At 54.2% G+C, this 14,870-nt stretch overlaps 1 protein-coding gene across 1 annotated transcript; it reads left to right on the top strand.

The window, feature by feature from the left end:
* The first annotated feature begins 42 nt into the window (after positions 1-42).
* On the top strand, positions 43-14,143 carry HDAC3 (histone deacetylase 3). The gene is made up of 14 exons (XM_008945564.1): positions 43-126; positions 4,647-4,789; positions 5,542-5,623; positions 6,184-6,240; positions 6,336-6,391; positions 8,483-8,616; positions 9,545-9,625; positions 9,724-9,797; positions 9,986-10,050; positions 11,006-11,095; positions 11,201-11,259; positions 12,683-12,762; positions 13,638-13,795; positions 14,074-14,143. Exons 1-14 carry the CDS (start codon positions 58-60, stop codon positions 14,141-14,143), a joined length of 1,218 nt encoding a protein of 405 aa, XP_008943812.1. The 5' UTR covers positions 43-57.
* Positions 14,144-14,870: the final 727 nt, after the last annotated feature.

Here is a 14,870-nt window from a genome sequence, read left to right on the forward strand (position 1 = left end):
TGTCCCACCCGAGTGATTCCCGGTGGTGTCGTTTCCTTTCCAGGAGCGGGGCACCCCATGAAGCCGCATCGCCTGGCGCTCACCCACAGCCTGGTCCTGCACTACGGGCTCTACAAGAAGATGATTGTAAGCGAGGGGCTTGACGGCACCTCCCCCACTCGGTGGGTGGGGGGAGAGGGGGCAGCGACGGGCAGCTTCGGGCTGGCGGCAGCCCGGGTGGGCGGTTTAGGGTTTGCTTGCAGGGAAGGTCACCAGCATCCTGGCCTGGATCAGAAGTAGGGTCCTCAGCAGGACAGGGGAGAGATCGTCACTGTCCTGGACTCAGCACTGGTGGGACCTCACCTTGACCACTGTGTCCAGTTTTGGGTGCCACAGGATAAGAAGGACATTGAGGGGCTGGAGCGGGTCCAGAGAAGGACAACGAAGCTGGTGAGGGGTCTGGGGAATATGGCTTGTGAGGAGCAGCTGAGGGACCTGGTGGTGTTTAGTCTGGAGAAGAGGACGCTCAGGGGAGACCTTGTTGCTCTCTCCAACTCCCTGACAGAGGTGAGGTAGGGATTGATCTCCCAAGGAACCAGCAATAGGACAAGATGCAATGGGCAGAAGTTGCCCCAGGGGAGGTTTGGATTGGATTTTAGGAAGAATTTCTTTCCAGGCTGCCCAGGGAGGTGGTGGAGTCCCCATCCCTGGAGGGGTTCAAAAACCATGTGGACGTGGCACCTGGGGACACGGTTCAGTGGTCACAGTAGTGTTGGGTGGTGGTTGGACCCCATGATCTTAGAGACCTTTCCCAACCTGAGTGGTTCCATGCTTCTTAGCACTCCCCCATCAAAGTTTGGCGTGTCATGGTAGGTTCTCACAGATCCCTTGTGCCGTGGCCTCTCCCTCAGCTCCACTTTGGGCACAGCATGGCACAGAGCTGTTGAGGACACAGCGTTCAGCAGCACCCTGAACCCCCATCGGACCGGGCAGAGCTGGGCAGAGAGGCCCCACGGTTGGTTGTCAGCATCTTGTGAGGACAGTGCCTGGAGCTGCAGCAGTGCCACTGGGGACTGTGCAGGATGTTCCTGTGTCTGTAGCTCCTTCTAGGAAGGTGCTGGTGACCACCGGGGACCATGTGATTGTATGACAGTAGAGCTGGAAACAAACCCAGACCCGTAAGAGGCTTGAAATTCACTTTGACACCTTAATGGGTTCACTGGTCGTGTCTCTTACCTGACCAGTGGTTGTCCAGCCTGCTCTTCAAACCTTTTGTTGACCAACCAGCTCAAGCAATGGTTAAAAGAGCCCAGCTAGAAAGGTTTTTCTCTTCCCTAATCTGTGTAAACCTGACAAAACATCATCAGCATGTAGCAGTAATTGGAAAGGAAACAGAAATCTTAATTTTTCTGAGAATGAACAAGTCTAGGTTACCAGAATGACCCTGGAAAAGGGTGGAAACCCTTTTTTGGGGGTGTTTTGTTTCGCTGGGTGCCAGTGGGATGGAAACTGCTGCTTTCCCTGGAATCCTTGTTCACTTTTCTGCCCCTTCCTGAAGCACAGAACAAAGGAAAAGCTCTTGGGAGCGCAGGGCTTGTAACTGAACCCCTGCTGATACAATATCAAGGTTGGAATGCTCAAAGTCTGCAATTCTGCCCCTTTTGAAGTGGCTTTTACCCATTTTGCCGTGCAGGGCAAGCCACCTGCAGCAGCTGAGTGTTTAGGGACAACTTTTGTTTTGTCTCCCAGAGTGGAGGGATTGCCTGGGAGCTGTTTCAGACTGTTGGGCAGTTTGATTCCTGGGCTGCCTGGCAAGGTTCCAGGCCATGCTTCCTGATCCAGGAGCTGGCTGTAGCTGCTGCCCATTGTCCCCACAGCCTGTGCCCTGTTTGAGGTGCCCTGGGAGGGGACCATAGCCCCTGTTACTGCAGATGTTCCAGGCTACAGCTTCACGTGCTTCGGGTTTGATGTGTAGGGGTGAGTGGATTTACATATGTGGAGTACTGGGTCCAGTGCTGGGCTCCCCTGTTCCAGAGAGACCAGGAGCTACTGGAGAGAGCCCAGCAGAGGCTGCAAAGCTGCTGAGGGGCCTGGAGCATCCCTGTGCCAGGAAAGGCTGAGAGCCCTGGGGCTGGTCAGCTGGAGAAGAGAAGACTCAGAGGGCATCTGATCAATGCTGAGCAAGAGCTAAAGGGCCCCTGGGGGACAAGAGGCTGGGGTCAGACTCCTGTCAGTGGTGCCCAGTGACAGGACAAGGGGCAACGGGCACCAACTGGAACCCAGGAGGTTCCACATCTGAACAGCAGGAAAGACTTCTTTTCTGAGGCTGCCTGAGGCTGGAGGAGGCTGTCCAGAGAGGTTGTGGAGTCTCCTGCTCTGGAGAGGTTCCAAACCCACCTGGCTGTGATCCTGGGCACCCTGCTATGGGTGACCTGCTGGAGCAGGGGGGTTGGGTGAGATGATCTCCAGAGGTCCCTCCAACCCCCACCATGCTGGGATTCTGGGATGTTCCCTTTGTGCTCCCAGATCCCCCCGTGTGTTCCTCACCCCACTGCAGTCGGGCTCTGCTCCTCTTGCTGCTCGGCCAAGCCACCACTTCCCCTCTCAGTCGTGGCCCTGAACTGGGTGACCCCAGAGGCTGCTCTCAGAGTGACCGTGGAGCTCAGCCCTGGCTTGTGGGCGTGCCTGTCGATGGTGGCGAGGAGCTGGTTTGAGGCTCTGGAGGACAAAGCTTGTCTCAGCCGTGTGTTCTCGCGTCTGCAGCTGCTCTGGGGATAAATCCAGAGCTGCTCTGGAAACCTGGTGGTGGTGCCAAGCTGTTGGACAGAAATACACAAAGCCCAGTCCCTCCAGCTCGAGCAGACACTTCTCCAGACCGTGATTCACTTCCCAGGTTTCCTCATCCCCACCGTGAGACGTGAAAGCAGAGTTAGAACCAAACTCCACCATGCCCTCAAAGACCTGACTAAATAATTTAGTAGTTGTGATACCAAAAGAAGCCTAAAGGCTGCTTCTCAAGCACCTGAGAACCAGAGTTGTATCAAACAAAGTGAGCAGAGAGAGCAGGATTAGGCCCATGTTTGGAATTCTGGCATGGTTACAGAGTCTTCTCCACTGCAGGGACAGGACAGTCCCTCAGTCAGTTTACACAGGATGCAAAATTTGGGTGGGTGTGTTGATCTGCTTGAGGGTAGGAGGCTCTGCAGAGGGCTCTGGCCAGGCTGGAACAATGGGATGAGGTTCAATACGGCCGAGTGCTGGATCCTTGGGTCTCAACAACCCCCCACAGTGCTCCAGGCTGGGGGAAGAGGGGCTGGAAAGGACCTGAGGGGGCTGGTCAACAGCCAGCTGAAGATGAGCCAATGTGGGCCCAGGTGGCCAAGAAGGCCACCAGCACGCTGGCCTGGATCAGCACGAGTGTGGCCAGCAGGAGCAGGGCAGGGATCATCCCCCTGGACTAGGCACTGGGGAGGCTGCCCCTCAAACCCTGGGGTCAGTTTTGGGCCCCTCCCTCCCAGAAGGACCTTGAGGAGCTGCAGCATGGCCAGAGAAAGGGAACAAAGCTGCTTGGGAAGGGTCTAGAGGAAGCTGAGCCTGGAGCAAAGGAGGCTCAGGGGAGACCTTCTGGCTCTCCACAGCTCCCTGACAGGAGGCTGGAGCCAGGGGGGGGTCGGGCTCCTCTCCCAAGGAACAAGGGACAGGACAAGAGGAAACAGCCTCATATTGTGCCAGGGGAGGTTTAGGTTGGACCTGAGGAATAGGGCCACCAGGGCTGTGCCAGGCTGCCCAGGGCAGTGGTGGAGTCCCCATCCCTGGAGGGGTTTCCAAGCTGTGGAGGTGTGGTGCTGAGGGACATGGGTCAGTGGGGACCTGGCAGTGCTGGGGAATGGTTGGACTCGATGATCTGAAAGGTCTCTTCCAACCTAAACAATTGTATGATTCTACTTCTTGTTGTTCAGGGTGGCCTCTGGACATCCAACAAGGGGTAGTTCTGCTCTGTGATGACTGTTTTGTGTTGGGTTTGGTCTCCTTGGCTTTGTCCTCTCACCAGGCAGTTGGTGTTCAGGTCTGACTCTGTCTGTTGAGCTCCATGTGTTAGGCGCTGAACAGGTCAACCTGTGTCATCACAAGATCCTTACTGTGAACCCGTCCACTTCCCTGACTGGTTTTTGCCACCTCTCCAAAAGAGATGAAGCTTCTGCAGCTGTTCTCTCTGGTTCTGAGCTTTTTCCAGAGAACTTTGGAACCCGTCGACCCATTACAGGCAAATCTGCCAGAGGGACTGAAACCAGCCCTGTGTCAGGGTCTTAACTTTGTATGGAAGGTGGGGGCTGGTCAGAGAGTGGTGCCCTCCAGTGAGGAAGAAGCTGTAGCTTGAGCTCAGCTGGTTTATTCTGCTGGTTTGCCCGAGGAGGGGGGTGTAGGGGGAGACATCAGAGCCTGTGTGAGGAGAGCCAGGAGACTGGTTTATGGCTGGAAGAGAGAAATCAGGAGGAAATTCAGTTTCAGGGAGCAACTGGTTGAATTTCACTGCAGGTGGGCATCAGGAAAGAACATTTTTGGCTATACCTCCTGCAGGTCGCTTGGCCATCAGCTGGAGATCTCTTACAGCTGAAGGCAGAGGTGCCTCTGGGTGGGACATGACTCTTGGCCTTTCTCTCTTGAAGGTTTTCAAACCGTACCAGGCGTCCCAGCACGACATGTGCCGCTTCCACTCCGAGGACTACATCGACTTCCTGCAGAGGGTGAGCCCCAACAACATGCAGGGCTTCACCAAGAGCCTCAACGCCTTCAACGTGGGCGACGACTGGTGAGTCTGCCACCCCCAGGCCTCCTCTAGAACGTCCTGGTTCTCCCTTGGCTTTAACCAGAACGAGGAACATGACCTTCCTGTGTAGACCAGGTGGTGGAACCTCCTCCTCGAGTCCTTTTGCTTCTCTTCAGCTCTTACACTCCTCCTTTTTTCGGTCAGTATTTAGGCTGGGAGCTTGTTGGGGTGGAGACTCTTTCACTGCTTGTGCTTGCAGAGCCTCCAGTTCTTCGACGTGGGAACTGGTTTTTAAAGTAATTTGTTCCCATTTCTTAATATAGAATCACAGAATGGTTGGGGTTGGAAAGGACCTTAAAGATCATCAGGTTCCAACCCCCTGCAGGGAGCAGGGACATCTGCAACTAGAGCAGGTTGCTCAGAGCCCCGGCCAACCTCACCTGGAATGTCTCCAGGGGCATTGACCACCTCTCTGGGCAACCTGGGCCAGGGGCTCACCACTCTCAGTGTTGCTTTGATGATCACAAAGCATTTTCTTACCCAAAATGAGAGAGGAAAATAAACCCCCCACCATCTTCAAGCTGTTACTCGTCTGTGGATGTAGCTGGTGACATGATGCTGGTGAGCTGATGACCCAGGGGCTCCACATCCTGTGGTTCTGTGTCATTTAGGTTGGAGAAGACCTTTAAGGTCATTGAGTCCAACCATCCCTGGCCAATTTTATTCTGCTTTTGCTCTGAAGAAATGGGGGAGGAATGATATGTTCTGTGTTTGACTCGTGGTTCCTTTTTCAGCCCAGTGTTTCCAGGCCTCTTTGAGTTTTGCTCTCGCTATACTGGGGCCTCCCTGCAGGGAGCAACTCAACTGAACAACAAGGTAACAGTGCTGGTGTCCTTGTCTTCTGACACACAGGCAAGAGCCAATGGCAGGGGGTCCATCTGAGGAGAACCTCAGAAACCTGGGGCTTTAGTGAAAGTGGCTGCTGGGAGGTCTCAAGACCACTGGTGGGTCTCTGCTGTGGAAATGGGCTACCTGAGACCATGCAAAAGGTCTCAAGAGTCCCTCAGGTCTTACTAAAAAAGAAACTACAGAGGACTGAGTCTTCTGGAGACCTGAGAAAGGTCTGATGAGTGTAAAGAGCGAGCTCAGGAACAAACTGTGTGTGCTGGGTGCTCTGCCTGCTGCTGTAGGGGGAGCAGTGGTGGTGGGAGATGATCTTTTCTGGCCTAACTGGGAATGTAGAGCACAGGACTAATCCAGTATGGACATGATGTATCCACATCTGGGCTAACAACAAGAAGAAGCTTTGGGAGGTCCTCCACAGGAGAAGGAAAGGCCAGGAGGGTGTTTGTGGGCCACAGGGCTGGGCAAGTTGAAGTTGGTGTGCTGGGGAAGTGGCCATGTTGTCACCTTAAATTTGTTTTTCCCCTTCTTAGATCTGTGATATTGCAATAAACTGGGCAGGGGGCCTGCACCACGCCAAAAAGTTTGAGGTAATGAGGCCAATCTCCATATTCCTCTGTCTGTTTGAAACCCAGGCTCTGTGTTTGATCCCTTCTAATGCTCCTCGGTTTTATCTCCCTTGCAGGCTTCTGGGTTTTGTTACGTCAATGACATCGTGATTGGCATCCTGGAGCTGCTCAAGTAAGTCCATGGGGCAACTGCACAATGTCCTGGCTGGTGTGTGCTGTCCCCTTGCTCCTGCTCCATTCTCCCTCTCTCTTTCTCCCCCCTCATTTGCCATTCCAGCATTCAGGAGGGCCAACAACTTGATTTTTGTCCTGGCCTCCTCCTTAGACACCGGAACGAGTGGTGGAGATTTGGAATATCTGCCTCAAGTTTCATTGTGTGCAGCTTGAGGGATACAGAATTCTTCCACTCTGTTTTTCATCCATCTGTGAAATGCTCCGTTCAGGGTCTCCTGAACCTCATTGGTTGGGCCTTTTGTAGGTAAATGTAAATTATGGCTCACTGGAGGCAGTTAAATGACTCAAATCTTTCTTGATTTGCTTCAGTGGATTAAGAACAGGACTCCAGCAACACATGGATGATCAAAGGACACTTGCTTTGAGTAGAAAAGAGTATGCTGGTGGTTTGGGTTTTTTTGGAAACTGAAAAATAAGTTTGGAATGGGAAGAAGAGTTCCAGAAATACCTTTTTCTGGGATTAATAGGGTGTTTTTACGTTTTTATGTACTCTCAAATTCCCTTCTTGTAACTGAGACAATGTGATGGAATTAATAAAGACTTGGGGTTAACCAGACAATAGTTAGGTGGGTGCTGGCAATTTTGCTCCCTCTCAAAGTCACCATTATGGGGTGTGCTGGGGTTTCTTGAGCACCTTTCCTCTCTGCCAGGCTCCCCTGCTCTGTTTGGAACCTAGGAGCTGGGCTGTGTATCTCTGCACAGCCATTTCCTGCCAGAGGTTCCAGCACAGCCCCATTACCCCTCGTGAGAGGCTGTCATGTGTCCCTGTTCTTCTGTTCCCCCTTCTCAGGAAGCATCTCTGCAGCAGGTGGCTGCATACTTGAGTTTGCTTCCCAGCATGGGAGTCCTTTGGTGCCTCTGCTCTGAGAAGTCCTCTTCTCCCTTTTCCAGTGGACAGGGGCTGTGTGCATGCATCTGCTTCAGCTCCTGGCTGGCGTTTGTCTCTGAGGTGAAGGAGCTGGGCTCTTCTAGAGCTTGGGATGCTGAGGCAAGGTACTGGGCTGAGACCCCCCTGCAGTGCTGGGGCAGCTCTGGAGTCCTCAGCACAGCAGAGACAGGGACCTGCTGGAGCGGGGCCAGAGGAGCCCCAGCAATGACCCGAGGGAGGAACCCCTCTGCTGGGAGCCCAGCAGGAGAGAGTTGGGCTGGGGCAGCCTGGAGAAGGCTCCAGGGAGACCTTATACCTTTCAGTACTTCAAGGGGGCCTGTCAGAAAGCTGGGGACAGACTTTGGAGCAGGGCCTGTTGAGACAGGACAAGGGGTGATGGTTTTAAACTCAAAGAGGGAGATTTAGACCAGAGAGAAGGAAGAAATTTTTTTATGCTGAGGGTGGTGAGCCCCTGGCCCAGGTTGCCCAGAGAGGTGGTCGCTGCCCCATCCCTGGAACCATTCCAGGTGAGGTTGGCCGGGGCTCTGAGCAACCTGCTCTAGTTGCAGATGTCCCTGCTCCCTGCAGGGGGGGTGGACTAGATGTGCTTTAAAGGTCCCTTCTAACCCAAACCTCTCTATGATCCTCTGATCTCCCCCTCTTCACCCTCTGTGCTCCAGCACAGATGTCCAGCCTGGTGGTGTTGGTGCTGCCCAGATGGGAATCAGTGCTGCCAGTACTCTAGCACAGGGAGGGAGTAAGTGTTCCTACCTCCTCCTTGGAGGAAACCTTTTGTTTCCTCATATGACAAAATTGTTGGGGCACCTCAGGGTTAACTAATGGTGTATTGTTTGTTGAGGAAACAAAACCCCACGACTTTTTAACACCTAAGTAGTTAAAATGGGTTCTCTTCATCATCTGCTTTCCAAAACATTTTTTACTACATCTTGACAACCTTTCATTCTAAAAATCTTACTTCCAAGTGCATCAGAAGAAGTTGATTTGGTGGTGGGGCATGTTTGGCCATGTATGAATGCCTCTTACCTAACCCATTCGCTAGGCCTCAGGTGGGCCAAGGTGACTTCAGGTGACTTCTGTTGGCTCTGCAGATGCTGGTGGTGGGTTTGGGAGCCGAGGCTCACGGTGCTTTTCCTCCAACAGGTACCACCCACGTGTCCTGTACATTGACATCGACATCCACCACGGAGATGGTGTCCAGGAGGCTTTCTACCTCACTGACCGTGTCATGACCGTGTCCTTCCATAAGTATGGGAACTACTTCTTCCCTGGCACAGGTGGGTGCTTCCCTTATGGGGCCCTCCAAAAGCTCTGCTGGAGGGTGAAAGTGTAAAAATCACAAAAGGAGAGCTGCAGGGAGAAAAGGGTTTAGAGGGCAGGTGGAGAAGAATGGAAGGATAGTCCCATGTGAGAAAAGGGGTCCTGTGTCAAGGGTCAGGGCTGGACTGGCCACTGGGTGAGTGACAGACTCTATCAACCCCTCTGCCTTCCCAAAGGGGATAAGGGAGAGAGACTTATGGGTGGGAAAAGAAAATTAAAATGCTTTTAATGAAAATAATAGTAATAAAATTAAATGGATTTTCATATATTTGCATACAACATGGAACCCAACCCCCTGATGGTAATGACATCACTGTCACCACTGGTGCTGTGGGACAAGCTGGTGGGCAAGTCCCAGACTGGACTCAGTGGCAAAAGCTGGGTTCAGGAACACACAGTTTGGGATCAAAGGCAGAATGGACAGAGTCCTCCTCAGATACTGGCCTTTGAAGAAGAAGCTTGACCCTGGTTATCCCCCAGCCTTATACTGACCATGGTGCAGATGGGTCGGAATCCCTTGTTGGTCAGCGGAGGGTCCCCTGTCCTGGCTGCTCTTCCTTGAAGGTGCCACCTTGTCCTTACTGCACCTCAACGCGGGGCAGAAGGTTGAGCAGTGACCTCAGTCTGCAGAGGAGCAGGTGTGGCAGGAGCCTGTCTGCACACCCCAGCCCTTGGGGATAACTCAACCATGGAGCTAAAAGCAGCCTGCAGAAAATCTGCTGTGGGCTTCAGCAAGTGCTGAGCTGGAAAGTCAAATCCCTGAGCAGAACCGGTCCTGTTGTAACTCAGAGCAGGTCGAGAGCTCTCAGCTCAGCCCAGACCTGGCCTTACCACCCCTCTGGAGCCTGAGAGCTGTTGTGACTCTCCTTGTCTTTCCCTGGGCAGGTGACATGTACGAGGTTGGTGCTGAGAGTGGTCGTTACTACTGCCTCAACGTGCCTCTGCGGGACGGCATCGACGACCAGAGTAGGTGTTCCTGCCTTGGTTTTCCACATCCCCTTGCCCAGCTGAGTGCTGGCCCTTCTGCTCCAGGACCATGACAGGTTGTACCTTCCTCCCTGCAGGTTACAAACACCTCTTCCAGCCAGTCATTAACCAGGTAGTAGATTACTACCAGCCCACCTGCATCGTCCTGCAGGTAAGAAGGCGAGTCCCTGCGTGTGCCCACCCCTCTGGGAGGCTGGTGAGGGGGCTGCTGTTGGTTGGAGTGTCCCAGCCCAGCTGCTCTCTGCACCGTCTGGTGAAGAAGGGTGGCTGAGGGGTGGGGACACTGGTGTGTGTCTGGAAAAGCAACAAAAATGGAGTCGCTGTCCTTCTGTTCCCCAGTGTGGCGCCGATTCCCTGGGCTGCGACCGCCTCGGGTGTTTCAACCTCAGCATAAGAGGCCACGGGTAAGTGCAGGGGGCTGGGGCAGAGCAGGCAGCTGGATCAGACAATCATGGAGTCCTTTAGGTTGGAAGAGACCTTTCAAATCAAGCCCAGCCACTAACCCAGCACTGCCAGGTCATCACTAATCTGTGTACCTCAGCACAATATCTCCACGGTTTAGAAACCCCTCCAGGGATGGGGACTCCACCACTGCCCTGGGCAGCCTGGCACAGCCCTGGACAGCCCCCAAGGGGAAGAAATTGTTGCTCAGGTCCAACCTCAACCTCCCCTGGCACAATGTGAGGCTGTTTCCTCTTGTCCTGTCCCTTGTTCCTTGGGAGAAGACCCCAACACCCCCCTGGCTGCAGCCTCATGTCAGGGAGCTGTGGAGAGCCAGAAGGTCTCCCCTGAGCCTCCTTTGCTCCAGGCTCAGCACCCCCAGGTCCCTCAGCTGCTCCTCACCAGACTTGGGCTCTAGACCCTTCCCAAGCAGCTTCATTCCCCTTCTCTGGCCATGCTCCAGCCCCTCAAGGTCCATCTGGGAGGGAGGGGCCCAAAACTGACCCCAGGATTTGAGGGACAACCTCCCCAGTGCTGAGTGCAGGGGGACAGTCCCTGACCTGGTCCTGCTGTCCACAAGTTGAAAGACCAGAGTCCTCGCCAGTGTTGAAAGACCGACCATTCCTTAGCCTGAAGGAGTCTCCTGCTGTGAGTTTTGAGATTTGACTTCAGCCTCCTTGCAGCACCAGGAGTTCTTTGGGGGTTTTTAACTCTTGGGTGACAGGAGTGGGGTCTGGGAGTGAGGCTTTGTGCAGGGTGCTGTAGAGCAGTGGTTCAGCCTCCCTGGCTGGTAGCCCTGAGCTCCAGGCCTACCACACCACCCATGGTGCTGTTTGGGTGCACGGTGGCATTTTTGATACACAAATTTGTGCTGCATTTACCAGCTCTGGCATTTTGTTTTTCGCTTGGGGTTTCTAGGGAGTGCGTGGAGTACGTGAAGAGCTTCAACATCCCCTTGCTGGTACTGGGAGGAGGTGGCTACACAGTCCGCAATGTGGCACGCTGCTGGTGAGTCTCTGCTCCTCGATGGTCACTGGGTAAGGAGTGGGCTTTGTCCCTGCCTGTGCCACGCAGCTTTCTCTGCACTGAACTCCTCTTGCTCCACGTTTTCAGGACTTACGAAACGTCGTTGCTCGTAGATGAAGCGATAAGTGAAGAGCTCCCTTACAGTGGTGAGTTGGAGCTTCATTTTTAACTCCCTAGCTGAGCTGAAATGTTTGTTATGTCAGCTGAAGAATTAACACTTCTGCTCTGCTTTGTGACCAGAGGTAAGGCCAGGGCCAAAGCGACAGCCTGTTCTGGTCTCAGAGCTGGCCTTAGTCATCTCCTGCCATCAGCTTGGAGACTTTGCTGGGCAGACACACACCTACACTGTCATGTCTCACTTAATGTGGATCATCTCCTTTACAGTGTTGCTTTTTCTGGCTCTGTTGTTCTGTATATCATAGGATCCTAGAATCTTAAGTTGGAAGGGACATCACAGATTAGCTGGCCCAACTTTTCTTGGCAAAAGCCCAGTCTAGACAAGCTGGCCCTGCACCCTGTCCAGCTGAACCTTAATAGTGTCCAGTACTGGTGACTCCACCACTTCCCCAGGGAGATTATTCCCATGGGTGATTGTCCTTGGTGTGGAAAAAATTTTCTCTTGTGTCTAGTTGGACTCTCGTCAAGGAGTAACTTGTCCCCATTACCCCTCATCTTTTCCATGGGACTTTGTGTAAAAAGGGAGTCTCCAGCTTCTTTGTAACCACCTTTTAACTACGGGAACATGATGACAGGGCCTCCCCTGAAGTTTCTTTTCCAAGCTGAACAAACCCAGTTCTCTCAGTCTTTCCTCACATGGCAACTTCTCAGTCCTTGGACCATCGTGGTGGACCTTCTGTGGACTCTCTCCAGCCTGCCCACACGTTATCCCATGATCCATGGAGGTTCTTCTCTCCCTCTACTTTACCCTAGCCAGGCTACCTCTGGAGTATTGGATCCATTTCTGGGCTCCCCATTTCAAGGGAGACAAGAAACTACTGGAGAGAGTCCAGTGGAAGCTCTGCAGCTGCTGAGGGGCCTGGAGCATCTCTGTGCCAGGAAAGGCTGAGAGCCCTGGGGCTGTTGAGCTGGAGAAGAGAAGCCTCAGAGGGGATCTGAATCAATGCTGAGCAAGAGCTGAAGGGCCCCCGGGGGTCAACAGGCTGGGGTCAGACTCTTGTCAGTGGTGCCCAGCGACAGGACAAGGGGCAATGGGCACAAACTGGAACCCAGGAGGTTCCACCTGAACAGGAGGAGAAACTTCTTTGCTGTGAGGGTGGCAGGGGCTGGAGCAGGCTGCCCAGAGAGATTGTGGAGTCTCCTCTGGAGAGATCCCAAACCCACCTGGATGTGATCCTGGGCACCCTGCTGTTGGGTGACCTGCTGGAGCAAAGGGGTTGGATGAGGTGATCTCCAGAGGTCCCTTCCCACCCCACCATGCTGGGATTCTGGGATCCAATTCCCTGCAGCTGCAGAGCTGTACCTCGCTGTGCTTTTTGGGGTCTGTCACTCATGGCATGGTGAGCTGCCACCCTCACCTCTGCTGTGTCTCTCTTGCTCCTTCCTTCACAGAGTACTTCGAATACTTTGCTCCAGACTTCACCCTTCATCCTGATGTCAGCACAAGGATTGAAAATCAGAACTCCAGGCAGGTACGTGCTGGCAGCCTTGGTGCTGTGTGCTTCTGAACCCCTGGGGTGATGCTCTTCTGTGAAACCAGGTAGGGCCCAGGCAAGGGATTCTTGTGGGGTAGAAAAGTGATGAAAAACAAGTGGAACCTTTGCTCTGGGTTGCCAAAAAGTCTTGTAAAAAGAACTCAGCAAGGTTCTCAAATAGTACAATTGTAGGGTTGGAAGGGACCTCTGGAGATCATCTCATCGAACCCCCCTGCTCCAGCAGGTCACCCATAGCAGGGTGCCCAGGATCACACCCAGGCAGGTCTGGGATCTCTCCAGAGAAGGAGACTCCTCAACCTCTCTGGGCAGCCTGCTCCAGGCTCGGACACCCTCAGAGCAAAGAAGTTTCTCCTCCTGTTCAGGTGGAACCTCTTGGGTTCCAGTTTGTGCCCATTGCCCCCTGTCCTGTCACTGGGCACCACTGACAAGACAAGAGTCTGGCCCCAGCCTCTTGTCCTTCGGGGGCCCTTTAGCTCTTGCTCAGCATTGATCAGATCCCCTCTGAGTCTTCTCTTCTCCAGCCCCAGGGCTCTCAGCCCTTTGTGGCACAGAGATGCTCCAGGCCCCTCAGCAACTTTCTGGCCCTCCACTGGCCTCTCTCCAGTAGCTCCTTGTCTCTCTGGAACTGGGGAGCCCAATACAATTATGGGACTGATTTCTGTGTGCTTGAGTAGCAGTAACTGAATCAACTCTCCCACCTCCTCTGCTCTGCTCAACATCTTGCACAAGTGGATTTTGGTGGCTACCACCTCGACGAAGCGGGCAGGCAGCGGTGCTGACATGCCTGGCTCCGGGTGGTCTGTGGGATCACGTGGTGCTGATCCCTCTCTCCTTTCTCTTTTCCTGTGTAGTACCTGGATCAGATCAGACAGACGATATTTGAGAACCTGAAGATGCTGAACCACGCTCCCAGCGTGCAGATCCACGACGTCCCTTCCGACCTGCTCAGCTACGACCGCACGGATGAGCCCGATCCCGAGGAGAGGGGCTCCGAGGAGAACTACAGCAGGTACCAGAGCTTGTGCTGGAGAAATTTGCTTCCCTTTGGTTGGGCAGATGCTACCCTGGAGAGAGTCTCATTTTCTAGAACAGCTACTGAGTCACTGCTCAGCCCCTGGTTTTATCCAGGGAGCCTCTCTGGAAATGGGTGGTCTCCTCACGTGACATTTCATGGGGTGTTTGGGTGTGGGGGCATCTCCTGACCTTCAGCAGTGTGACCTAGACCATGTTCTCTGTCTGCAAGGGTGCAGGACTCTCCTGGCTGACAGTGATTGTCTTTCCCCCCAGGCCTGAAGCTACCAACGAGTTTTATGACGGTGACCACGATAACGACAAAGAGAGTGACGTTGAGATCTGAGGGTGCTGCTGTGGTGCTCTGGACTCTGGGGGAGCCCCACGTTTGACACGGGTGCTCAGAGCAGATCACTGGGCCATGTAGGAGCCAGTCAGGCCCCTCCTCTTTGGATTCCCTGGCTTGCAGGGGCAGCAGGAACATCAGCACCGCGGGCTCCTGCAACCCGGAGAGGCAGAGAGCAGTGAGATGTGTCCTGTCCTTCCCTGCCACGTGTCACCGTTCTGGCTGTCACCTCTCTGGGGCTGTCCCCTTGCTCGTGGGGTGCAGTGTCCACAGAGTCTGCCCAGCCTGTCTAGTGTGGTGGGGCTCTGCCTCTCTTCAACAGCAGCTCCTCATCCCTCCCGCTCCCCTGGCCCCTGCTCGGCTCCCCAGCCCGCTGCCCTCTGAAGCCTGCGCTGAGTTGCTTCCTGATGTCCCCTCCTAACTGTTTGAGAAGACAAAGGCCCTTGTGGAACAGGGGTGGGGAGTGTCCCTGGAGCAGCAGGGTGGAAGAAATCTGCAGAGCGGGGTCTTGTTCCTCCTCCCCATGCCCCATTTCACATTCACAAGCTGGTGCTGCACAGCTTGGCCCAGTTGGAGCTGACTTCCCTGTCCCCTGTCCCTCGGGAGTCTGAAATCGGCACGGAGCAGAGCTCTGGCTGCTGAGGTCGGTCCATGGCTCCCAGCTGTTTCCTGAGGCCACACGTGGCCCTTCAGGGTGTCAGTGAGAGACGTGGGCTGCCCGGAGCAG

Source organism: Merops nubicus, unplaced genomic scaffold, assembly GCF_000691845.1.
Source record: "Merops nubicus isolate BGI_N331 unplaced genomic scaffold, ASM69184v1 scaffold9408, whole genome shotgun sequence".
NCBI lineage: Eukaryota > Metazoa > Chordata > Aves > Coraciiformes > Meropidae > Merops > Merops nubicus.